Source organism: Archocentrus centrarchus, chromosome 17 (genome assembly GCF_007364275.1).
Source record: "Archocentrus centrarchus isolate MPI-CPG fArcCen1 chromosome 17, fArcCen1, whole genome shotgun sequence".
Taxonomy (NCBI): Eukaryota; Metazoa; Chordata; class Actinopteri; order Cichliformes; family Cichlidae; genus Archocentrus; species Archocentrus centrarchus.
In genome coordinates, this window is record NC_044362.1 from 14,293,228 (window position 1) to 14,320,016 (window position 26,789).

At 38.4% G+C, this 26,789-nt stretch overlaps 3 protein-coding genes across 8 annotated transcripts in view; 2 read left to right on the forward strand and 1 right to left on the reverse strand.

Moving 5' to 3' along the window:
• Positions 1-2,056: 2,056 nt before the first annotated feature.
• rnf126 (ring finger protein 126) lies at positions 2,057-9,150 on the reverse strand. 2 transcript variants are annotated; one of them, XR_004021243.1, is made up of 10 exons: positions 9,017-9,150; positions 8,197-8,255; positions 7,858-7,918; positions 7,528-7,766; positions 7,246-7,314; positions 7,065-7,134; positions 5,449-5,542; positions 4,989-5,104; positions 2,836-3,102; positions 2,057-2,727 (listed from the first exon to the last, which is right to left on the reverse strand). XR_004021243.1 is itself a non-coding variant. In XM_030750987.1 (9 exons), exons 1-9 carry the CDS (start codon positions 9,089-9,091, stop codon positions 2,950-2,952), a joined length of 936 nt encoding a protein of 311 aa, XP_030606847.1. In that variant the 5' UTR covers positions 9,092-9,150; the 3' UTR covers positions 2,057-2,949. The 2 variants fall into 2 exon arrangements, 1 of the variants encoding a protein (XP_030606847.1); XM_030750987.1 differs by having other exon boundaries at positions 2,057-3,102.
• The window catches only part of stk11 (serine/threonine kinase 11), a 40,820-nt gene continuing 19,931 nt past the window's right edge, over positions 5,901-26,789 (forward strand). Inside the window, exons 1-3 of one of the 5 annotated variants that reach the window (XM_030750984.1) lie at positions 5,901-6,200; positions 20,777-20,816; positions 21,578-22,531. In XM_030750984.1, the coding sequence (XP_030606844.1) occupies positions 22,245-22,531 (287 nt within the window). In that variant the 5' untranslated portion in view covers positions 5,901-6,200; positions 20,777-20,816; positions 21,578-22,244. Of the gene's footprint in view, positions 6,201-20,639; positions 20,939-20,960; positions 21,065-21,169; positions 21,189-21,577; positions 22,532-26,789 lie in introns of those variants that run through there. The other 4 variants (XM_030750982.1, XM_030750983.1, XM_030750985.1 and 1 more) reach the window with 4 other exon arrangements.
• Positions 10,361-19,635, forward strand: sugp1 (SURP and G patch domain containing 1). The gene is made up of 14 exons (XM_030750981.1): positions 10,361-10,498; positions 11,025-11,193; positions 11,360-11,460; positions 11,627-11,875; positions 12,031-12,154; positions 12,247-12,347; positions 13,855-13,978; positions 14,076-14,404; positions 14,745-14,851; positions 14,995-15,172; positions 15,298-15,404; positions 16,481-16,626; positions 18,812-18,941; positions 19,167-19,635. The coding sequence occupies exons 1-14, from the start codon at positions 10,480-10,482 to the stop codon at positions 19,191-19,193; spliced, it is 1,911 nt and encodes a 636-aa protein (XP_030606841.1). The 5' UTR covers positions 10,361-10,479; the 3' UTR covers positions 19,194-19,635.

The window sequence follows — 26,789 nt, forward strand, 5'->3', positions numbered from 1 at the left end:
CAAGTAGGCAGATATTGCGAATGGCCCAGAAACATGTTTGAGCAGAAAGCACATCCTATAAAGGTTTATCCATTAATCAAATGAAGCGTGTTAACCCATACTGGGAAGACTAAGTGATGACCTTATTTGTGTGGCCCAAAAGACAAATGTTCTAAAAAACTAGAGAGGACTCACATAATCTGTAAGTCTTCCCAGCAGTTCTAAAGCAAGTTATACAACATCTCTCTGGTACAGGAGTTCTGGCAAGGTCATGGAAATAAGTCACCAAAGCCAAAACATTTTTATATTTGCAGTGACATGCTACCACCTCATTACTTCATACGAACTACTTCGAGTCCTTCAGTAATATTCATTTTATTTCTTATATGAATCTGAAAACCAGTCACTCCAGTGATTCAGACACCACCTGATTGTTAATCGTTTTCAAATTCAATGGGAATGTCTGATGTCTTTGTTGCACTTTTACAAAAATGCAACAATGGCATGCTCCTTTCAGGGAGGCAGTTGAAGGCTTGAGTGGTTTTATCAACATCACAGCCTCAAATTAATTAGTAATGTTGCAAATGATCTATCACCAGACTTAAAGTGAAGCATTCACTCTCTTTGCAGTTCTACATTTTTGAATCTTTTTATTGTACTTCAAAATACGTTTACTGACTTGTACATTTTCAAGTACTGTATGGACTGTGCTTTTCAGAGTCACCTTCATGGTTTTGATTTTGCCTTCACAGTGACTCATATGTATACTTACACTCACAAGGCACTTCATTAGGTACACCTGTTCATCTCCTTAACATAAATATCTGATCAGCCAATCACTTGGCAGCAGCTCATTTAGGCATGTAGACATGGTCAAAATGGCCCACCTAAGTTTGAACTGAGTATCAGAATGGGGAAGAAAAGTGATTTAAGTGACTTTCAATGTGGCAGAAACTGCTAATTTGCTGGGATTTTCTGACACATCCATCTCTAGAGTTTACAGAGAATGATCTGAGAAAAAAAAAAACAGGTTACAATTCACACAGGCTCACCAAAATTGGACAATATCAGACTGAGAAAATGTTTCCTGATCTGGTAAGTCTTATTTCTGCTGTTATATTCAGATGGTAGGGTCACAATTTGATGTAAACAATGAAAGCATGGATCCATCTTGCCTCATATCAATGCTTCAGGCTGCTGGTGGTGGTGTGATGGTGTGGGTGATTTTTTTTTTTTTTTTTAAACAAGCTGGGCCCCTTTGAACCAAATGAGCATTGTTTTAACGGAGTATTGTTGCTGCCCATGTCCATCCCTTTATGACCAGTGTCTCCATCTCCTGTTGACTGCTTCCAGTAGGATAATGTATCCATGCCACAAAACTCAAATTATCTCAAACTGGTTTCTTAAACATGACAATGAGTTCAATGTACTCAAGTGGCCTCCACAGTCACCAGAACTCAATCCAATAGAGCACCTTTGGGATGTGGTGGAACGGGAGATTCACAGTTGACAAATCTGGAGCAACTGTGTGATGTCAATGTGGGCTAAAATATCTGAAGAATGTTTCCAGCACCTTCTTCAGTCTGCACCACAAAGAATTAAAGCAGTCCTTGAAGGTAAAACAAGGTCCAACCCAGTACCAGGAACATATACCTAATGTTTCTGATGAGTGTATATCACACCTGGAAGATTTTGTCTCATTCCATATCACAGGGAGTGAAATGGTTTATAATTTGTTTCACTGTGATGAACATTTTTAACCACTTAGTAGTTCCTATTAAGCCACACTACAATTACACTGATTCAGTGTTGTAAAACAATCACAAATAAGGTCAAACCTTGGACATGGCACAGAATGAGCGCCACTACAGCAAAAAAGACACTCATGAAGTAAATCTACAGTTTAGTAAACCTTAGGTATTAGGCATTCTCATTAATACAAAGCAAACGGAGTAATTTTGGCATCTCTCATGTTTCTGGGTCAATTTCAAAGAGTTAAGTCCCCACATCAATATCAGGAAATAACAATGAAATTTGTTTTTAAATCACTTTATTGTGACTGTACAAAAATTCAGTAAATAAAATAAACACTTGCTTGTGAAACACATTTGGCCAGTTCCATAGAGGTAAGATGATCCCATGCCTGTTTGTCTTTTTTTTTTCCCTTGCAGGGGTCCAATAAGTGCAAAGTTGTTAAAATTTTCACTATATATCCCTGCTGATTTGTAATTATCTTCACCTTACCAAAATGCACCAAATACACTGGATCAAATTCTTAAAAAAGAAAATTAAAAAAGAAAAAGAAAAACATCTTCAAAGATATATTCAATGCAAAAGGCTGAAATGTTGCTTGTTTTCATTCAGTAGTATAACCAGATTCACATCCCAACATGAGATTTTGTGCAAAATAAAAGTGCAAATAAATAAAAATCAAATGCATAATCTCAGTCTCCTTCCCACAAGATCTTGGTTTGATCCATTAGCTGTACAGTGGCTCACAGTTCAAAATGAATTCTCTATCTACACATCTACGGACTCCACCACCACAGGCAATGATTTAAAAAGAGCATCTTGTCTTTTAAATATAAAATGTGTCCAAACACACCTTCAAGGACATGTTTTCATAAAAACGCAGTCCAATATGGTTTAAGCTCTGCTCCAGGTCTTGTCACAATTCCACTCAGAACTGGACCATTATTAACGTCATCATATTCCCCATCTTTACTGAGTCTCATCTCCTCACACACTCTGTAACAGAAGCAGAGGGAGGTGGTCTCAGTATCTGTTCAGCATAGGAGGAAGGGGGAAAAAAACAAAAACAAACTAAAATTCCCCTTTCTGTGACTCAAAGTTCACCTCATCTCACTGTCCCACTCAACTGAGACAGAAAGCTGTCCTCGTCTCAGCTGCAGAGAGGAGCTGCCGGATCTAAGAAGGGTGTGATGTTTTCTGTTGTGAAACGGTGAAAATCTAGGAGTTGCTGGCAGCATTTTCATTGCTAGGTGAGCTCGGGGAAGAAGAGGAGGAGGAAGAGGGAGAGAAGTTCATTCTTGATAACCCTGGTGGGTCTGTGGCTGTATTTTGTCCACTAAGACTCTTCCTGCACACAGGACACGTATCATGCTGTAAGAAACAGGGAACAAGAAGTTATCACTGATCAGCATCAATAAATGAGCAAATTTAAAAGACTGTTGATCTGGAGCATTTATTTAGCCAGTGTATGTGGATAGCCTTATTTCCCTGCCCATAATCTTAATAATCCAGTAAAATGGACGTTTGAATACAGAATAGAGAGAATGGGTGCCTTCCAGCATAACACTACTGCACAATGCACATTTTCTAAAGCCACTCCAGCTTACATATGACTGAAAGGAGCCTGGTTCCAGACAACAACCTCATGACTACACTGAAGACATAATGCATGCGGACCGTTCACTGGGTGCATGCTTCCACTATGATCAATGAAAATGGCCAGATTAGGTGTGACAGCAATGAGTAAACAGTGCTTCACAAAGATCCACTCCACAAATGTAAAAACAGACAACACTATTGAGTTGGAAAATCTTTTTGTAACTACTGGACATACAGAAATGACCTTTTGTGCCAGCATTTATTTAGCCACTGTGGTCTATAGATGTTACTCACTTCACACCACCAAACAAACTCAGCCCTACCCTGAACGAGCAATACAGGTGTAGCAAGTAAAAACAGAGCATATCACCAAACAGTTTGCATACGCTCCATGTTCAGTGCAACCGATGCGTAAGTGTTGAAGTTGACCAAAAAAAAAATTTTAAAAATCCAAACTGACATATTTCTTTAAACAATGTAATTTAACTTATCTTTAGTGGAAAGATGATTTCGCCAGGACACATACATCATATGCGATTCATGTTAGAGCAAAATAAAACTAAATAACCCCCACCAACCAGAAAACATCTGACATTAGCACAATGAGAGGATGAAAGAAAAATTATCACTTGCTACAGCCTGCATCCAAGTGTTTTGATAAGCCATGCCCACACATACACAAGTATTTCAGTAAACACAGCTTTCTGTGTGTTTTGGCCTTTTGTCCACATATAAACAGCATTTTAGGAAAACAGAGATTTAGAGAGAGAGAAAAAAAAAAAACCTTCCAGGGTGAAGTTTTTCAGAAACTACATTTCCGTGTTTACATGTGGACAAGGAAAACAAAGACTGTCTTGCAATGTCAAAGGTGTTCACCTTTATTGCCTTTTCTTGATGTCAGCCTGTGCAAAGTGTCATTGTTAGTAAGCTTCTGACAGGATTTATGCTTCAGGGGGAATTTTATGCCGTAGGTACAACGTAACCTGATGTGCACCTCCTTCATTGTGTCAACGTAGCCTGAAATTACTATGACTGATCTTTTCAGTACCGCTGATTCCGCCTGTGCATTTCCAACTAGTTTTTCACTGCAGTTTTTGAATTTAGCAGTGAGAGAATAATAATCATTGTTTCAGTAAAAGTAATATCAATCATAGGATCAATATAAGGACTCACAAATGTCAGCAAATTCCTGGAGGGAGATTCCTGAAACTGTCAGAATGGACATGAGGGAATGTAAAAAGCAAAAACTCCATGCTCTTTTAAAAATAAATAAATAAATACCTGTGCATGTGTGGATACAGCCAAAGCATTATGGCAACTTTGTAAAATCACAGGGATTACAGAGCTTTTCTTTATTCCTGGCACACAGAAAAACACTGAAGTTCAAAGCAGCAAGATTTAAGAGAAGCGCCAGAGGATTGAAACCAAATATGGAGGCAAAGAATCAGCACTGCGTTTGAAAGCCTTAACTAAAACTGGAAAACTATCATTGTGCAGTTAACTCTTTTTGAACTACAGTGTCATCAGGAACAGTTTATAAAGTGCACAGGTTATAACAAGCAAAGGATCAGAAACAAATCTGACTTCATATGTAAGCAATTAATGTTTGATAGGAACTGCATAGTTTGGTTCAGGACACCCATATTAAATATACATACCTGTTCCAGCCACGGTACTATACAGTCATTGTGAAACAAATGATTGCAGGGTAGTTGCCTAACACTCTCCTCAACACTGTAGTCTTCTTTGCACACAGGACACTCTAAACCAGCACCTGTGCAAACAGCAAATGACACACCATCTGTCTGAGCTCACACACTGGGAAAACTGGGATCAGACTGATAAAGTTTGAGTTTAGGCAATGTTGAGCAGTGTCAGTTCAATTTAGTACATTGTGAGTGAAAGCCAAATATATGATGATGTACCACAAAAAAAAAAAAAAAAACGGAAAAATCAGCTGTTTCCTCATACTTTAGAAAATACTGTTATTGACCTTGCAGAAAGGTCTACACACTTTTTTAAGCAGTGTGCATAGCTGAGCAGGTTGTAGTGACATATACAGTATGTATGTGTGGAGTCAATACAAAGAACAACACTGAAATTGAGAAGTGGACTTACTGACGTGCTCCTCTGTGATGGAAATTGTGGGTAAATTCTTTATCCTCTCTCTGTCTGCAGGAGGGGGACCCGTGTTTTCAAACTGGTTTAATAACTACAAGTGAAAAGAGACTCACAATAAACAGCTGTGACCAAATCAGCAAGAGAACAAGGCTGGTCGATAAAAACTTTTAGAAATTCTTTTATTTCTAGCTCAGCTACTATCTATGCCTGATTCTCAGTTCTTGATTAGTCACTTATAGATGCACATCCTTTTACTCTGGACAAAAAAAAAAAAAAAAAAAAGAAAGAATTAATTTAAATTTAGCCAAGCTCCCTCACTTCTGACCTGCTCCCAGTGCTCCTGCTATATTTAGACTTAGCCCTGAAATTCCTGTTCTGACCAGACCCTCATGTTGAGGATCATTACTATTGATGAGAGCCGGGTCAATGAAAGCTATGACCCAGAGACCAAACCACAGGTTTCAGTGAATGAGTCCAGTGTCCAAGCCTGAAGGCAGCACATCAGGTAAGAAACATGACCTGGAGAATTTTTTCATATTCACATGGTTGTATGCTGTGAATTTATCCCTCAGGGTCAACACAGAGTTCTACTTTAACATCCCGAGCTGTCTAAGACCATCATGCAAAGGAGAACACAAGAACCCGCCCTTCTCGCCTCATGTAGCTCCTTCGACTTTCTCCTCTGCTTGAATTCATATTTTTGCCTTAGTGGAGATCCAGCATTCATCAGAATTGTGCATATGCAAGTGGTCTGAGCAAGAGATGGATCTAAAAGATGCAGGAACGTTAGAAGTGGTGCTGGGCTGCACAATAAGATGTCCCTTTAGACTGATAACACCCAAATTTAAAATCACTATCAGAACGGCTTTATGGGAGGAGTAACAGAGGGTTTTAACATTCAGGGCTTGAAATTCATACTTCAAAATTATGGGACCTGTCCCCTTTAAAAGCCTCTCACAGGGTGGATTTATACAGTTTTCAGTGGGATACTGCTCGTCTTACCTTGCATTGTGTTTTGTCATTTTCCTCAAGCTACAACACTATTGTAATTTCGGCTTTGTCCGTTTGTTGTGGTGGCTCTCTTCTATTTTGCCTTCATGGCATGCTGTGTTCTTTCCCTATCCTCGGTCACATCACCATCATTCTTTTTTTTTTTTTTTTTTTTAAACCAAGCAGCTCGTTTCACTATGTTAATGTTCAAGCCTCAAATATATTCTGAGAAAATTAGCCTAAAACTTGTCTTTGGACTGTTGCTTCACCATAATAACATTACCTCTAGATTAAAGTTAATGTTAACAACTTCAATCCTGAGGATTAATGTTGTTAACATTAACTTCCTTTGTGCTTCAGCTGATGCAGATTTACATTTCAGATAATAATCTATGTTTGAATGCCTTCAAGGTCACATCTTTAAAGCCTGTCTGTGTTGGTGAGACTTTCTGAAACAGTAGAGGGAGTTTGTAATCTTCCAGAGAGGGGGTGCATGTTTTCAGCACTTTTGGCCAGTCATTCTGCACCAGCACAAATGCTGGAATGAACGTTTTTTGGACTGCCGTCATTGTGTGTGTGAATTTCCTCTCTAATGTCATGTGAAAGAAAAACATTGTACATACCTGTGTAATGATAGCATCAAGTCCATTAGCACCCCAGGCATAGTCCATTGGATTGGAATGTAGCATACCCCTGCCAATTAAAAAGTAAAGTGAATAAAAACAATGAAATTTAACAAAGTAAACATGATTTAAGTCCCCTGAAATAAGTAAGCAAACGTGTATCACACATTCTTACACTTACCAAGGTCCCATGCCAATATTTGGCATGGCTGTAGGTGCTATAATTCCATTTACTAGCTGCTGGATAATTCTGGTCAGGGGAAAAAAAGAAAAGAAAGAACCACCACAAAAACATCACTTTCAACAAGCAACAAGGATCAAACTAAAAAATAGTGGGAATAATACTGTTTAAATGTTTTTACCATAACATATGGCATTTAATATTGGCATATAACACAGTAAGAAGTCAAGTTGTTTCCCGTCCCTTCTTCCCAGACACACCCTACTGCTGAAAATGTCTCACCCCTCTAATGTGGGCACTCCTTCGTGTCGCGTACCCTGTCGCCGAGGAACATGTCGACCACGTGGTTGCCGTGCACTGTATCTTTGCCGTGATGCCATTTCCCGTTCTCTCCTGTTTTCCGCCTCTCGGTTGTCCTCTGTGGGTAGCCGCAACCGAAGGTCAAAGTTTTCATCAAAAATCCCAAGGGCAAACGGGCCATAGCCCGGGGGAAATGTGAACAAGTGCTGGTGATCCATGTTCTAGCAGTAGAGAAAGAGGGAATGTCAAAACACAGTGTAGGGTGCAAAAGTGTTTTTTCCAGAACCACCTGATTTATTATGTCACACTGACCTCCAAGACTGGGCGGAACTGATCACTGGAAGAGGACGTGGAGGCAGACCCATTTTCAGCACTGCATAAACACAGAAAGTGAAAAGCTAAGATTTGGAAATTTGGACTGAATTATTACACTAAGTAGGGATGCACCGATGTATCAGCAGAAGATCTGCATACTGGCCTCATTTAGTGCCTTCTGACTATTATCAAGATTTACTGATGGCAGTTGTGTCATCAGTTTTGCACTGGTTAAATGTTCAAAGATAGTGTGATTTTATATACATATATAATGAAAATGTTGAAATTGGCCTTCCATCAAAATTAATCAATTTTATGTGAAACAATTCTGCTTACCTTCTTTCTTCAGCTAATTCCTCGATAAAACCAGATTCACAGTGTGGACACGTGTAGTCCTACAATGAAAATGCAAATTAAAATAACTAATACATACAAAATTGTATCTTTCAGGTCAAACACAGACATCTTTATACTTCAGCAGCCCAGAATAAAAACCTCTTTTTAAGGAGGGTTTATGGAGTGTAACTTTACTGAGTACGGCTTCAGAAGTTTCCTACATTTAAAGGGCACCGTGTCCCACAGCTGAGCAGCAGACAGCCTAAAGAGAAACTGTTACTGCAACATTCAAGAAGCTTCATGTGAAAAGCTTTGACAACAAAGTGCTGGGAGGCAGGCGGGTGGGTTGGTGCCACAACAGCACGACCGACAGAGTGACTTTGAAATGATTTGACAGCTACAATCAGCCAACAACAAGTCTTATTGGAAAGAAATCCCTGCTTAGTGATGTATATGTCACCCGAGTAAATATAAATAACTTCCCTAAATCGAAAGTGAGCCTACGGTCTTCCGTTAGCTAGGCTGTTACCATTAAAAGGCTACCGCCGTTGGACGTGTCAAGCCGTTAACGTAGGGTCTGTCTGGTTGTTATTTAGTGAACTGCAATATAACATCAGTGAAACATGACATCATAACGTGAGCGTACCCGCCAGCCTGATTAGTGACACCTGACTGCAACTCCGTCCTTTACTACGGGGCTAGCTGAACTAGCGTAGCTAAACAGCAGCAATGAGTGAGCGCCGCACACACTTAAAAACACACAAGCGCGGATATTATCATCATCCATCATCCGGCCAAATAATGTCTCTGTGGTTCTCACCGGTAAACGCGGACTAATCTCTGCTGAACACCGGTGACAAAAATACCGGCAGGGCCGTGGGGGAGCTTCAGCCATTTCTGGGCAGGAGAGCAGCTTGCACGATACGGACGGGTAGCAACAAGGTACAACAAAAACGGCTTCCGCGAGAGGAAACGGAAACAAATGTGCACCTGACGTGAACATGGGCCGGAAAAGGAACTCCGGTGTGTTTAATGCTAAATAAAAGCGAGGATATATTTCTGCAATTATCATGATTTATATTATTTTGTTTTTATAATAAAACGAACAAAGCGAATTTAAAAAATATATACAAGAAATTCTTTAGTTTTACTTTTTTCAGTTTTGGTCAAATTTGAGGAAGCTTTATTAATGAATTAATGAATTTATTTAAATGATACCATGGTATGGCTGCAAGACTTTACAAAGTGTTTTTTTGTTTTGGTTTTTTTGGTTTGCTTTTTTTGTTTCTTTGTTTTTTTGTGCGTATATTGTTGTACCTATTCAGACCTTATTAAACCTGTCCCGATAATGATAAGAACATCCTCTCGTCCTATGACAGCTGGGATAAGCTCATCTATACATGTCCAAAGTAGGGCTAGGAGATATATCACGTTTGTTTGTTTGTTTTCTTTTCATATCAGTCATTACCGATATAAATCAAATAACTATTTCTGTCAAGCTTAAAGGTTCTACTCCTAAGTGATATGGCTGCAAATTATATAGTGTTTTGATATCTGTATATAGTGTTTTGATGTATATATATATATATATATATATATATATATATATATATATATATATATATATATATATATATATATATATATAATGTGTATAGTGTTTTCTATTTTATTTTATTTCATCCTTCTATGTACTTGAGCTTTTGTAATATGCAAATTTCCTCGTCGTGGGATCATTAAAGTTTTATCTTATCTTATCTTATCAAGTTGTAAGGTTGATTTTGGTTTAAATATTATTTATGATAATGTGCTATAATATGTACTGTAGAACACAATATCCTGACCCTGTAAATCCACTGGTGCAACATGAGCCGCATAATGGTCGGCTTTTGACTGGAAATTTGAATAGTCCCTTAGTCCCTAATTTTATCGGCTCCAACTCCCTTTGATGCAATCCCACCCCAACATCGAACCCAAAACTATAATAATTAAATGGCAATGTAATAAATAAATGAAAAGAGAGTTGGTGGAATTGCACTGTTTATGATTGGGAATTTAAGAAAACTAATTTTTTTTAATTAGTAAGTTACATAGACTGTAAAGTAAACGTGGTTAAGGCGACAGGTAAAAACAAAACAAACCAAAAAAAAAAAATTTTATTCTGGAGAGTGAAAACCGGAAGTTTTGCTAGGAAAGTGGCCCAGCTTTTACCGTAACCACTGCAGGCCCTTTTGTCGTCTTTGCGCGTTTTTTTAGAAATATATTTTTCTTCCTGTTGCGACCATGGAGTCTGGCGATGCAGGTGAATATTTACAGTGAGATTAACACCAAATATGTAGAAGCTGCACTTTAAGTTCGCCAGTTTAACCGTTAAGGTTTATAAGCTAATTCAGCTCGCTGTAACCAGTGTACAGCGTCAGCTAAGTTAACTAGCTGTCGGGTTAGCTAAACTAGGTAAAAGCGAGACTTTAAATAAGACTTAAACTGCTTATTAAATACCCAGTTGATGTCGTTGTCTGTAAAGATCACATTTAATGACGTACGTGTCTTTTTAACCCAATTCAGACTTAGTCACATAGCTACTGAAAACTGTTTTGTTGCTCGAATTAAACAGCCTTTTTTTCAGGCTAGCATTAGTCTATTTTCACAACTTATAATGTCACAATGTACCGTGTGTGTGTTTTTGTATTAAACAGTTGAAATCAACATATATCACATAATTAGAAGATTTTCTGGAATGCTAGTTATTTCAGAAACTGTCACTAGCTTTGTTAGAGGTTTATTTTTGTTGTCACATACATTGACTTTTGTCTCTCATGTATTTTGAGGTCGAGGAGGGTGGAAGTCCAGACCAATCCAACCACAGAAAAGCAAAATGAACATGACTATTCTTCGTCAAGAAAAACTTATAGCTCAGAAGAAGAAAGAGATTGAAGAAAGGATGGCAGAGCAATCGAAAATGAATGAGCAAACCACTAGCAAACCCGTGACTCAAAGGTAAATTATACACTTACTAATGTGGAGCACATACAGTTTGAACTCCAAGTACAATGTTTCTGTCATTTCATACTTTAACACATGAATGGTTTTTGTTTTTCCAATACTAAACTTAGATTTTAAAAAAGTATTTTTCAAAATATTTTGCCCACTGTTGTCCCTGTAGCTCTCTCAGTGTCCAGGGGGCTACCACAAATAAGTTTGCAAATGATGGGAGCTTCTTACAGCAGTTTATGAAGATGCAGAAGGAGAAGGCCAATATCTCTGGTTAGTACCTGAATCTCCACAGCTACAAAGAAATCCAGCCCAAGGAAATTGGTTTAGATTACACTGACAAGACAGCATTAATTTACATAACTTAATTAATTACAATGTAAATCTAATAGACTCTAGTAGGTTTTTCTTAAGTGTGTTCTTATTATACACTTTCTAGGGTCCACTAATGATACCAAGACCCCTTCAGCCCCAAGTTCATCACCAGGAGGAAATATGCTACAGAAAAAGAGTGTTTTTGTTGGCCAACGGCCTGGCCTTGGAGTCAGCAGCATGCTAAGTCAATTCAAGAGCTTCTCACAGTCCAAGAAGAATCCTGTTCTCAGCCAGAGGCCAAGTGTCTTTTGCTCTCCAGATGGCGAAGATGAGGAAGAGGAGGCTGATTACTCCAAATTCTTAGAGATGAAAGGTAATTCCTGGCGTGTTTTTCATTGTGTCTTGGGACACCTCCATGGCTTGGACATTTCAGTGCATCCTCTGCGTACTACAGTGGCACAGTTGCCTTGTGACTGGCATTTTGTCATTTGTGCCATTTGAGTAAATGTACTCATAGCGTGCTTAAAGTCTCTCCCCCAGAGGATTCAGACACCAGACTCATTATCAACAAGATGGCCTCTTTTGTGGCAGAGGGGGGACCTGAGTTGGAGAAGAAGGCTGAGGAAGACTACAAGGACAATCCTGTTTTCTCGTAAGTTTGAAGGACATTGTAGTTCAGTCAGATTTATTTTGCTCTGAAAGTATTTTCAAACGTGTGTGTAAATTCCTCTCTTTGCCTTTTAGTTTTCTGTATGATAAGAGCAGCATGGAGTATCTCTACTACAAGAAAAGGGTTGCAGAATTGAAAAAGGATTTGCAAAGACCCGAGAAAACATCAGATAATGGTAAATGACATTTACCCACATACAGTTCTATCTCTGATCTTTCATCTTTCCTCTCAGAATTACTGTTATTGTACAGGGAGGTGGACTGAATCCCACTGCCATGTTGTCAGATACACTTACAATTTTCAGGTATTATAATTTAACACTCAGAGCTTAATAGTGATGGTTAAAATGGTGACTACAGAAACCTGTAATTAATGTATTACTCTAATGGAGTTCACCATCACTTGATCAGTTTTGAAAATTTGCACAGCAGAGACATTGACATTTCCCAATAGTATTAATGCAGCATCACCAACTACACTGAGGGTATGTCCACATCAGTATTTGTTCATTTTAACTGTGTAATTTTTACTATGTTCGCTCATAGTGTTCCACAGTACTCAGACATTTGAGCATGTCTAAAACTGAGATATTTGGAAAAGCAGCTGATCCAGTTTTGATTTTAAAGCTTTGGTCTGGATCAGCACTTTTGGACACCCTCTTTTTCCTTCTGATTGGGTCTTTTTCAGCTCTGAGCCAACGCATTACAGAGAGGCTGACATACCTTTTTTTATTTCATTTATTTTGTGTGGCTATGCCTTCCTCTGTTGGCATGACTTCCTGTGCCACTAGATGATGCTTTTAACTGCACCAAATATGTTGGAGAATTTGCTTTCAGACTCTCAATCTGTGTTTTGTGATAGTACATGATGTGTGTATGGCCAGTTTAGTATATATGGAGATTATTTCTAAAACTTTGCTAAAATGCACATCTCCACTAAGTAATTTTTTTAAATATTTAAAAGTAAAAGGTATGGGTGTGGGTGTAGCTGAAATGTACCAATGACAGTGTTTTCCCCAAGCTACCACAGCAGCAGCAAAGTAGAAATTCATTTCTGTTCTTTTTAAATGAAACTACAGTCACATACCCAAGGATCCATGTGATCCTTAATTGTAGCCTCTAACTCAAGGGAAACTGTGCTATTGCAAAAGGGGTTCGGGTGCATTTTAAAATGGGACACCTCCAAACTGGTTTTCAAGGTTGCATCGTCATAGAGAAGCAATTTTTAATCAAAGTGTTCTGGTGTTTGCTCACGATTCTAGTTTTTAGTGTAAACCATATTTATTTTTGGATTGGACTTGAATAAATACAACACCAGACTTTAGCTAGTAAATCCTGAGGTACTATGCAAAGTTGTGACCAGTTGGATCCCAATGTTTAAGTGTATTCCATAGATTCATTTTTTTTAACTGAACTCTATAATGCATGTAAAAATAAGTTTTAAACTATAGCAATACTGTATGTGGTGGAGTCTCTCAGGGCTTTATTTAATCTTCATTTGTTACAGTGAAAGCCTGAAATCCATACAGTTCCCCATTCACCACCCCTGTCCCCCTTGCTCCTCCTTCCCCTTTCCTCTTCTTATCCCCTATTAGCTCTAGACTGGTGGTGTATGAGGGCCAGTTGAGTACGGTACAGTAGTAGAGTGTGAATTGAGTCCCAGTACTAATAGGCTGCTTAAAGTCTCCCCCCCAGTGGACGCGGAAACCCAGCAGGTGGCTGAGAAGCTGGCCAAGTTTGTGGCGGAGGGTGGCCCTGAGGTGGAAGCCATCGCTGCTGAGCGCAACCGAGACAACCCTGCCTTCAGGTTAGTCACCACATGTCATACTGTGTTCTGCAGATCTCACACTTTGTTTTTTAAAGTTTATACAACTCACCTGAAATATCTGTCTTTCCTCCTTCAGTTTTTTATATGACGAACAAAGTCCAGCTTACCATTTCTACAAAGAGAAAGTAAAGGAGTATCGTGCTGCAAACTCACGGAGCTCTTCAGTTCCAGGAGGAGACTCCGTGTCAGACGTTAAGCCACCAGCTGCTTCTCCAGTGTCAGAAATCTCTCCACAGCAGAGCCGACCATCTGCACCTAACACTAAGGAGTCAGAAACTCCACCTGTTAAACGAAAGAGGAAGAGCAGATGGGGGTCTGAAGAGGACAAAGTCGAGCTGCCTGTGCCTCCCATTGTTATTCCTCATGAGATCAGTGTTCCAGACCCTAACACACCATCGCTCTCTGGTATTTACTCTGCAAATGTGCATGTACTTTCTGTGCGTTTATTTGTAGGGGAACAAATATTAATTTAACCCAAAACCATGCAACTCTTTCAGAAGATGGTATTAATATTTGTTTTTCAGCTGACAAGAAATATTGTTAAATATTTTCCAACCTAGGCATTCTTAGAGGCATGTTTTGTAAGTCATCTGAGCTTACAGTAATGAGCCCAGCATGATAGTGTGATTATTAACAAGAAATTGAGACTGCTAGTGTTATGCGTACTAATAGATATTCCTGAGTCACTTTTTGTAAGCATTGTAATGATATATTTCAGTAATTTTGTGGGTATATCTGCTTTCAGCCCAGGAGCTGAGGGGCCTTGGTTACAAGAAAGGGAAGCCTCTTGGTCTGGTTGGAGTGACAGAATTGTCTGAGGACCAGAAGAGACAATTAAAAGAACAACAAGAGGTATGGAAGTGTTACAGATGAGCGTATATTGTTTTTCCTTTAGGCTGTTTAGTGTTTTTAACAGTCAAACAAGATTATCGTTTCCTGGAATTTCTTATCAATGTGCGTGTTGCTAACTGAGTGGGCGTTGTGTTTTTTTTCAGATGCAAGAGATGTATGACATGATCATGAAACATAAGCGCGCAATGGCAGATATGCAGGTGATGTGGGACAAGGCCATAAGAGAGCATCAACATGAGTATGACAGCGATGAAGAGGTGGACCAGCAAGCAGGGACCTGGGAGCATCGACTGCGAAAGATGGAAATGGAGAAGACGCGTGGTAAGTTTTACCAGAAGCCTGGAAAATTATTCATATACATTTTAACACTATAAGCTGGTGAAGACTGATTGTTTTGGATAAGTAATCATTTCTATTAAAAAATAAAACTTGTCTGTACTTTCCAGAATGGGCTGAATCTCTGACAGAAATGGGTAAAGGGAAGCACTTTATTGGTGACTTCTTGCCCCCGGAGGAGCTGGAGAAGTTTATGGAAACCTTCAAAGCACTCAAGGTCAGTTTTCCTTTGAATTTACTCTACTTGGATTTACTTAATGCATCACACATTTTATTTTGGGGGAAAAGATGGAGATTTAAAAATCTAGGGCGTAGTACATCTCTCTCTCTATCTCTGTCTATATATATATATATATATATATATATATATATATATATATATATATATATATATATATATATATATATATATATATATATATATATATATATATATATATATATATATATATAGTGTAATTTTTAGTGGCTTTTCCACAGGAAGGCTATGCATATTTATTAGTAGAGCTGAGGTTTGTCTGAAATGCCTCAGCAGATGAACGCAGACAGCCTGTTTCCCAGCACATTCCTCTGCCCTTCCTGAAAGTCCCCTAGGAGCAGACTATAACTCCCACTTTAAAAAGAAATCTGTGTGATTTGGCACTGTTGTGGAAACCACACTTGTTATCTCATGAAAAAGTATCGAATTTGAAAACATGAACACTATGTAAATTGAGATTTCTTTTTTTCAATGTAATGTCTGCCAGAGGCATGGGAAGTTGTTCAAAAGTTGGCTTTCATTAAAAAAAACAAAAAACAAATTCAGGATGTGGCTTTTAAATGCAAACCGTGTACAGTTTGAGTCTAAGCACATTTAAACAAAGAGAAGAGAGAAGTATCTTTTGGAAAAATAATATGACTGGTTATTATATGTGTGTGTATGTATGTATATGTTTTTGCAGGTTGTATTTGGTGAAGACCAGAAGGTGGAGTATTATGGAGACAAAGCGTCTTTACTGTTCTAAATGTTTAAAATAACTAAAGAATAGAAAAAAGCCTTGACTTACCTGTGCTTAATTAATAATCAGCAATTATACAGTCGCTTCTATACGTATACACTCCCTGAGGATGATAAACTTTGTTCCTTTTCTGTTGTGTCCATGTCATTTTTACTCCATCATGTTTATTTGACATCTTTAGGAATATTTTAGTGTTTCTAAATGAATTGCAATTCCTCACAGACACAAAAGTAATGTGTTGCAGCAAAACACACTGCTTGTCATGAATGCTCAACTTTTTCTTCTGGATTTGCAGGAGGGTCGGGACCCTGACTACTCAGAATACAAAGAGTTTAAGCTGACGGTGGAGAATCTCGGTTTCCGAATGCTCATGAAGATGGGCTGGAAAGAAGGCGAAGGCCTCGGCAGTGAAGGACAGGGAATCAAGGCTCCTGTCAACAAGTGAGCATTCATCCTTCTTATATTTACATTTCACTGAACTCACTGTGGAATTTTACCACGTATTTCTTTTATTTACAGTTGTGGTTAGAAGTTTACATACACTCATCATGGGCATGATTGGCATGGTGATTTAGGGATTTTAATTCTTTCTTGGAACTGTTCTTTTTCCAGATTAGAATGATTGTAATATTTGGTTTAATGGCACTTAAGAGGTTGCACTTTGACCAGACACTTTTGGTAGCCATCAACAAGCTTCTGCCATAACTCAGGCTGGATATTGGCCCATTATTCTCAGCAGAAGTGATTGAGTTCATTTAAACTGGTTGGTTTCCTGGCATGTACCCGGCTTTTAAGCATAGTCCACAAATTTTCAATAGAGTTGAGGTCAGGGCTTTGGGAAGGACATTCCAGAAGCTTAATGTTAGCCTACTTTATCTGTTTAAAGTTCACAGTTCTGATGTTTGCTTTGGATCATTGTCCTGTTGGAACACCCAACTGTGTCCAAGTTTCAACTGTCTAACTGTTGATTTGAGGTGAAGTTGAAGAAGGTAGTCCTCCTCTTTTATTGTTTCACCCACTTTGTGCGATGTTGGTTGGTACAGTGTTTTTAGATTTGAAAGCCTCACATTTAATCCTCCAAACATGCCTCTTGTCATTGTGGCCAAACAGCTTAATCTTTCTCTTCTGACCATAACAATTTTCTTCAGTTTCCAGTTCATAGCATACTTGCGCTTTGATGGTTCCAAAAAATTCAGAACTTATGCACCCAATTTATATATATATATATATATATATATATATATATATATATATATATATATATATATATATATATATATATATATATATATATATATATATATATATATATATATATATATATATATATATATATATATATATATATATATATATTAGGGGTGGGACTTTAACGCGTTAATTTCGATTAATTAATTACGGGGAAATTAACGTGTTAAAAATTTTAACGCATTTTAATCGCACTTTGCACCGTGGAACGTTTCTCAGTGCGCGAGTTCCAGGCATACAGATTATATCGACGCACAATGTCCAAATTAGGGGCCGCATCCTGCGAAGGACCCGGCCCACGTCTTTCGTAGAACACGAACACCACAAAGGCCGGAAGTGAGCAGCTAGCCTTCATATCAGCTGCCGTCACCTCTGCGTAGCTCATGTCGCCTAGCAACCGTGAGTGTGAAGCACAGCTGTGTAACAGCAGCTGGTTAAACGGAGAACGAACTTTTTCTCCTTTTTGTGGTTTAATTTTAATTCTTTAATTCAAAATAAGCTGTTAAAACAAGCATAACACATTTCAACATCAAGGAATACAGCTGAGAGAATGATTAATTTCCAACTATAACAAGTGAGACATTAATGTTGAATAAAACTATCCAGTTATGATGATTAACTTTAATTTCAGGAGTTTATCACAGGAGCACTTCCACCCTTCTTTGGTCTGTGTAGTAGACTGGTGGGAAAATGAACAAAATTTTGAAGTTTAAGCTTATGTATATTGATTCATTCATCAACCAAACTTAAATTAATATTTCTCATGTCAAATATTGAAATGCGATTAAAATGCGATTAATTTCGATTAATTAATTACAAAGCTTGTAATTAATTCGATTAATTTTTTTAATCGAGTCCCACCCCTAATATATATATATATATATATATATATATATATATTCTACTGCCTCAGTTAGAGGACACCTCAGTACACAAATTCCAGCCATTATAAGTTAAACATTTAGTGCAGTACACACAACAAATGGCGAAATGTTTATTTCAGTATCTTTAATTTAGCCTATAATGAAAGGCTTGGGAGTGTTACCAGTCAGTTCACAGTATGTGCTTGTAAATCTTGTGGGTGTTTATACCTAAATAGGACTTAGCAGACCTATTTAGGTATAAATAGCTCAATATAAACAGAGTCATTATTACCACTGGCTCCGTTTATATTCAGCTGTCCCAGGAGGCCATGAGTTTGACAGTGAGCCAACATGCACAGTACCCATTCATGAATTCTTTCATTGCTTTCGTTATTTACACCTCTGCTTTGGAAAAGCAGGTTTTTAGAGACAGTAACTGTAATATTTTAATAGTTCTCAAACCATCAAAGACACACAAAAAAAGCTTATTTTATGATCTCTCTGTCCCACTTCAGGGGAACTACAGCTATGAATGGAGCAGGACTTGGCATTGACCGTCCAGCTGAGCTCACAAAAGGTGATGATGAATATGATGCCTTTAGAAAGAGGATGATGCTCGCCTACCGCTTCAGGCCCAACCCACTGGTAACACCTATTTTATGTTTTCTATTGCTATCAGAGTAACGTGAAATTGCACCGATTTATGCAAACTATGTTCACATAAATTTGGACTTGCATATAGAAAACCATACTCATTGTTTGTGTTATGATCTATTGAGTTTTTAATAGAAATTTTTTCTGCACATCCACACGCAGTCCTTTGTTATGCTTGAATTTAATCTGCTTCTTTTTTTTTTTTTCTTTTTACAGAATAATCCACGGAGACCATATTACTAATATAGACAGCTGTTTATACTTGTTCTTCTTTATCATAACTTAAAACCTTTTTTTCTGCAGCGGCCACAGCTCTGCTTCGTTATGAAATGAACTGTTGCGCAGTAAAAATTTTGAAATACTGGAAGTGTGTGTGCAAGACAGTAATGAGGTGTGAAAGTGGAATAAACATTTGTAGAGTCTCCATTTTATTTGGTGTAAAATTAAGCACCATCTTTCAGTATTTGATCATGTGTGTTATATTTCAATTTAATACTGTAACAAATACTGTCCTCACCTGACTTCTATAATGAGTTCACTCTTCGGTTTAAAAATTTTTGCATTACCATCTAATGAACACACTTCTGTATTAGCACACAATCTTCTGTATAATTTTGCTTACTGTATTCTGTAACAATTTTAATTACTTGACAGTGTTCACAATAAAAATGGCCACTTACGCAAATATGTAGTTATCTTTTCACCTACTATATCTATTTGTTTATTATCTCTTTATGAGGGAACAAGTAGGGGATAAACGTAGCTCATTTTCAGTTTATGACACACCTGTGTGCCAATTGCAGGCATTCCTGTAATCATATTTGATAGTTTGATTTGTAATCATTCCTGCATGGCTCTGTACAACAGTGAGTCATTAAGCAGGCTTGACCAGGCTCAAACAGCCAGTGGTGAGAAGGGCGACAGATCAGTGAAACCAGACCTTCAGTTTGCCATTACCCAGAGCGGTTTAGACAGGATAAAAATAACTCAGAAATCCCAGCTAAGCAAGAGCCACTCCTCCACCAAACAATCAATCAGAGGCAACTTAAGTGAAAGTAGAAAGTTTAAAAGAAAAGAAAAAAAAAAGTTAATGGCATAGAGGTTTCTTGATGGATTAAATTCCTTAAGGCAGCTATTGGTGGATGTAGAGGTGCAATTATAATCCATAAATCTTTTGATCTCTGAAATGTATAAAATAGTTAAAAGGGATGTTGAAGAGCTTTTATCCCAAAAAAAATATATATATACTGAAGAATTTATTTATCATGAAGGCTAAGAAAGCCTGATATTTGAGAAGCCCGAACAAAGTACTGGTTGGCATTTTTGAGTGAAAAGAAATTATTAATTGGATATTTGTTAATTGGTTAATTAACTGTCACAGCTCCAACAGGGATGGATTTAGAATGTGTGGGACTATTAATGATATACAGGGAATAATTTATATTTCTTATGATCAGTGTTACAGAAAAATATTAAAGAACTACATTTGCCAAGAATATGCTGTCTCCTCCTGGGAATTGTTAATGATCACAGATATCAATGAGGTAAAATTACTTAAAGTGAAATGACTGAACAGATTACAGCTGTTGTATTTATATCCTGTTGTTGACATTCCTCCACAGTGTGTGGGGGTAAAAAAACTTTGATTTGACGCATTAACCTATGGGCTGTCCGTGCGAGTAGGGGGGGGGTAGGTAAACAAGATGGCGACAACCTGAGAGGCAAGAGTAACGCGAAGAGTCAGGAAAAAAAAATCTATTTGTAACTGAGATTCTGTCAGGCTGAAATTAAATCATTTATTCACTAGGGACGGACTCACAAAAGAGGATAAACCCTGCAACGAAAACGAGATTCATATGGACCTAGGTGAGAACCGGTACCGGGAGTTAGTTAGCTTGTTAACCAGCTAGCTCGCTATTTACATTGGCATCTGAGAGGCATGCTAACCAACGCAACTCCGGTTAGCCTGCGTTAGCGGAATTCATCTGGTGCGTTTCTTCTGAGTGCAGAATGTTGAAGCTGGTGGTGTTCCTGCTGTCGGCGGAGTATAATGCGCTGTCGTTAGAGAACAATGCATGTCCCCTGGTTTTGCCGCCGCTTCACCGGTAAAGGAGGTGAAGTTGGCTAACGCAAAATCTAAACGTCAGGCAAAGTTGGCTAGCTAGTACTGGTGGTGCACAGCCACTGTTAGCTCCAGCTGGATGACGACGTTTCGGTTAGCTCCTCCAGCTGTTCGCTGTCAGTTCGCTGTCAAATTAAATGGATTCCTGTTGTTTTAAAGCGTGTCTCTGAGATGAAACCTGCTGTGCTTGCTGAATGTGTGCTTACCGAGGGACCGCATAGTGGCAGTTCGAGCTAGTTCATTCAAGCAGACTTGCTACACTAGCTTACCAGCTAGCCAACAGTTAACACCTTAAATGTTTATTTCGACTTGAGAACTTATAAACCAGTCTGCTTATATATGAGGTTGTTTGTTTATAGAAATAACCTGGTGTTTTTTTTTGTTCGCAGTGAGGAAAGTCAGTACCTTTCAGTGGTTAGGTGTTGATGTGTGGTCGATTGTTTACGAAGGTTGGCTAACTTCATGTGTGTACTCTCATTAATGTTTAAATGACTCTTGTTTTCAGGCACCAGGCAGTAGAAACCGCGGTGACATGGATCACACCTGAGGACGGTTCGACACGCTGGACACTGGAGTCGATCTCCAGGAGCCCGACTGATACCGCTGCATGCTTTGGCTGTTGATCTGCGCTTGGATCCAGTCTCGCTGGAAACACTTATGTGCCCTGAGAAAACTATGATATGCAGCATGGACCCTTGACAGAAATGCGGTGCTGCATGGCCTTGAATCAAGACTGGTTGCCTCTGCCTAAGACTGAAGGGTATTAATTAATTTTGAGGTGTTAGGTGAAGTGGAGAAGAAAAACCTTCTAGTATCACTTTTTTTTTTTTTTTTTTTTTTTCTTCTTCAACTTTCTGTTCAACAGCACTTGTCGTAGATGTAGTACAAAATGCACAGTATAAAGCACTAACTTGGCACTGGACTTGAAGGGTTGTTATCCCCTTTTCACCCCTCTGAGTGGAAAAAGTTTACAGATTGGGCTTGATCACCCACCTCCTCGCCTCAATTCTCAGGCCTGATTACTCCCTCTCCAATGTTCAGTATTTTGTAACTCATCTTGCAGAATTAAAGTACTTAGCTCAGAGCTGGAAGGTTAAAAGTGGGTTATCTCACAGCAGCAGCCATAGCTATTTGCAAACAGTTTTCTTCACTGGAAGCTCAAGCTGTCAATCATGAGTGCCAGCGAGCTGCCTCATCTGTCTGACTATCTAAATGAAAACGAACTGATGGAGATGGATACTTTTATTCACCGCATTGACTCTACAGAGGTGATCTACCAGCCTAGGAGAAAGAGGGCAAAGCTGATTGGAAAGTACTTGATGGGGGATCTGCTCGGGGAGGGATCTTATGGCAAGGTGAAAGAAATGCTGGACTCAGAGACTCTTTGTCGTAGGGCTGTTAAGATACTGAAGAAGAAGAAGCTTAGGAGGATTCCCAATGGAGAAGCCAATGTGAAAAAGTGAGTGTTTCCAATTGTGTTTTATCTTGTTTCACGCATCCATCTCCCAAGGTCTTTCCAGTTATACTAAGTTATTCCAAGAGGCAGTAGCAGTGGCTTGCCTGCAGGGCATGCTCTAAATATAATTAATTTGAGTCACCACACAGAAAATGTATTCACTCTTCCAACAGTCAAATGGGTTTCTAAGGAATGAGCTTTAATGTGTGGCCTAGCCTTTAAATAATTCGTCTCCCTTTCCTAAACACAAACAACTCCTAACTTGCATTTTAAAATGGAAATCTGATACTGTTCTTGAAATCCTCACTGCACTGATCATAACTGATGATATTTAGTACTTTCTCATGGTGGCACATCAGAGGAAAAAGCAGCCTGAAAGCATTAGCTTCAATATGAACACCAAAATACTGTAATATGTTTTAAGTGTTTAATTTCAATAGTTATTTTTCTCATTTAACAAAGCAAAACCTGTCAGTTGACATGAACAGTAATTTTATATAGCATTATATAGTCAGCATCACTATTGAGTATGTCCTGCGTGTGAATTGTTACTTCTGCAGGCATTAAAATGCACGTTGATCATTGCAGATCAGCCTGTTATGTATTTGTACAAAGTTAGCAACAGGCATGTGTGTAGCCTGGCTACTGTTAATTTCCAATCAAAGCTCAGGTGGTTTGCTTTGTGAGTGATTGGTTATTGTTGCTATTGTAGCACACACACACACACACACCCACCCACACACACATACGCACACATACATCAGACATGCCAAACGCCATCTGCAGATGCAAGGCCTACTGGCAAATTTTGCCTATGCGATTCAACACCTAGCCACACAAAAGAGTGATTGATTTGACAATGCACCAGTGTCAATCTGTTTTATCTGATAGAGTAAAACTGCAAGAAAGTGTTTATTTTGTTAAAAGGTGAAGGAGACAATAGAAGGCTGCATCAATTGATTTATTTTATTTATTTATATTCACATCAATAGGTCAGTGTCAGCTTTTTGAACATGAAACAAGTTACTTGGTTAACACTTCAATTTTTTTGTTTGATAAACACCCTCTGTGATAAGCACATTCCCTTAATAACATATTATTTGATCTTTATAGTCTCTGCAACCTAAATCATAACTTGTGCATTTAATAAAGCTATTTTTTAATGACAGTGCATCTTCACAATGTACACGGAGGAAAAAATGTATGTCATCAGTTATTTGTGCAACCCCCAAAATGTAGTTACTTCATGCGCATAACAAATATTTTTGTTTTTTTTTTCTGGGGGGGTTGTAAGTGACAGATACATTTCTAGTAACAGTGAAATTGTTCCCTATTCTTTGGGCTCTGTTTCTCTCTCCTTTGTCTGAGTGCCTCTGTGATTTAGCTGTCATGTCTGTTTATTTCTTTTTCTTTTTTTTTTTCTTTTTCTGCGTCCCCCCCACTTCTTGATGAGCATCAGTAGTTTTAATCACAGCAGTATTATTAAATATCACTCCAGCCTTTCGCCGTGGGCCTGTGCTAATTATAGAGTGAGCCTTAGAAAACTGTCAGAGTGAGTTCACACAGACAGAAAGAAGAGCTGCAAGATACTGTGTTTAGGCCGCAGTCGCAACAGTGGAAGAACAATGAAAAGCCAGTAAGCTCAGTAAGAACCATTTTATTAAGATCATGATGGCATGTTTTATCTAACTTAAATAAATTTTCTCCCAGAATGCTATGTTTTACATTCTAAAACTGTATTATAGTTAGTTGGGACTAAAAGGGCCTAGCAGCAGCTGTAATACTCAGCTGTTGTGCTGCATTTGCACTTAGATGCAGTTTGAGAACGCTGTCAGCTCAATCCACCATTTATCAGTATGTTTCAGGTCACAATGAAATTTGTGATACCTTACAAATTTGTGTTACATGTGCCAAGTTTTACCTCAAATGAATCAGATATGGAGATTGTTTGCTCCCTGAGGTGGACAACTGAAAAAAGGGGTTCACATCCTTAGTGTTCCTAATATGTGTTTATTTCTGCTAGTTTTGATTTATTATTCTTCACTGTTGAATCACTGATGGTATAAGTGGGGAATTTTTGACACTGCCGCTAAGACGAAGTGTGTTTTATGTCAAACGAGAACCAGATAACAATCTGCATTATTATTTGCCTCTTTGTGGTGTAGTGTTGGTTATTAGAGTTTATGACCTGTAAGTGTCATAAATGGTCCCAACTTAAATACACCTACAAATGCAAAGTTCAGCAACTGGTGTTGATTTTCTGAGGAAAAAAAGAAAATTATTGTGAGCAAATCTTCAGAGTTGCATAAAAGTCCTGAAAGGAAAATGTTAAAGGAGCGTTTGAAAGATTCAGCATCTCCGTAGGCTAAGGCATAAAAAAAAAAAAAAAAAAAAAAAGAAGTCCTTGTGAAAAGGCCGCTAAGTCAATGACAGCTTGGGGGGAAAAAAACACACAAGCTCACCAGAAGTGACGGGAAAGTGTAAAATGGAAATGCAAAACCAATAGATCCTGAGAAAACCAGCTGTTGGCAAAATAAATGCAACTGGTGACACATTTATTTTCTAGTAAGACACTGACTCATTTTCCTTTTTCATCTTGAGTGGCCACATCCAGACCTCAGTCTGCAGGAGTCTATAGCCTGTGTCCCCTGACAATCCTCGAAAAGTTTGTCAAAGTAGAATGGTGAAAACCGACATCCACATGTGCAAATCTTATAAAAATAGATACATAGACAGTACTTAGTAATGTCATCCACTTTGTCAAGTATCACAACTTTTAACGTTTTCTTAGTAGTGTCTGAGTGTTTTGATAGCTGTTTGGGGGATTTTTGCAAAAGACTTCCATTTATGTGTGATTTGTGGGCTTTCTTGCATGCAGTGCTCTTTTGTCTATCTTTTTTTTTTTTAACTCATTGTGGATTTTGAGGGGTCCCCTTTTTAGCTGATTTAGACAGTGTGGTGTTTTGCTTCTAGAAGTTGCTGGTATTTTGTTGAATTCATTGTTTTCTCTGCCAGTAAAATACTCTCCATGGCCACCCTCTAGCCCTGAACTAAGCAGTTGTAGAGGTGTTCTATTCATAAAAATGTTCGGTCCAAATGTACCTTTTGCTCATTGCAGTACAAAGGGTCTAGTTTAACTTCATCAGTCCACGGGACTTGTTTCCAAAATACATTAGGTTTGTTTAGGTTTTCTTTTGCAAACTTGTGCTGAGTTTCTTGGAGGTCATAGGAAATATTTCCTTTTGATGACTCTTCCATGAAGGTCACATTTGTTCAGGTACATTACAGATCTGTCTAATCTTTTGATTAGCCTACCTAGCAATCCTACAAGCAGTCCTCTTTGAGAGTTTTCTTCGTATTTCAGACATTTCCTATTTACTTTATTACAATAGAGCTACTTGAAGACGCTTTGCTTATCGCTTCCTTTTGCTTCATTTAAATTTTTGAATTGCAAACCAGCTTCTGAGGAAATTCTGATTCCTCTGGTTGTGGGGATAAAGTTTAAGGAGTCAGTTTTGAAATTTGCATCACTTAAAGTTTATACTTTCTCAGTATAAACTCAGTTTTAGTGATGCAACACAGAGCCTTGGCTCTGAGTGTCATAAATTTCATCATCAGACCCAACAGTCTGTGGGGATGTCTGCGTGATTGCCTGTTTTTTGTTTTTTTGTTTGTTTGTTTGATCATGCAGACTCATCTGTGGAGAATTTACTTTACAATGCACAAACTTCACATACACCTTGTATAAAGGACCCCCTGAGGCACTCAGACTTGCACTTTGGTACAATCAGTTTTTGAATGAAGTTGCTACTGTTGATAATCTCCTGGGCATGGAGTGGGTGTGCAGGGTTGATCATAACTGATTTCACCTTCGAGAGCATTCATCTCTTTGCCACCTGCTGGATTCTCTCAAGTTCAGACCTGACCACAGAGCCAGCCGACTTGATAACTTTGTCTCCCCTGTTCCTGTCTGCTGTGCGGACAAATTATCCTCATCAGGCCACAGCAAAAAACAGAGCACTGGCCACCAGGATATGGGAGACACTGCATAGCAAGGGTTGGCGGATGTTAAGTGACTTTAGCTTCCTTAGAAAATAAACTTGTCTTTACTGTATGCCACCTCTGTGTGGCTCTTCCAGTCCAACTTACTGTCAGGTATCTGTAGTTTAAGACCTGGATTGTTACCGGTGTTGGGTAGGTCCTCCTCCTTTCCCTCCTGAAGTCCACAACCATCTTCTTGGTTTTTGCAATGTTTTTTTTA

Coding starts and splice junctions, on each gene's coding strand:
- rnf126 (XM_030750987.1), bottom strand. CDS start 9,091: ATGGCTGAAGCTCCCCCACGGCCCTGCCGGTATTTTTGTCACCGGTGT. Junction 8,256..9,016: donor AGATTAGTCCGCGTTTACCG/GTGAGAACCACA, acceptor TTTTCATTGTAG/GACTACACGTGTCCACACTG. Junction 5,543..7,064: donor TTGATGCTATCATTACACAG/GTATGTACAATG, acceptor TTTCACTTGTAG/TTATTAAACCAGTTTGAAAA.
- sugp1 (XM_030750981.1), top strand. Junction 12,155..12,246: donor AAGGACAATCCTGTTTTCTC/GTAAGTTTGAAG, acceptor TTTGCCTTTTAG/TTTTCTGTATGATAAGAGCA. Junction 16,627..18,811: donor ATCAAGGCTCCTGTCAACAA/GTGAGCATTCAT, acceptor GTCCCACTTCAG/GGGAACTACAGCTATGAATG.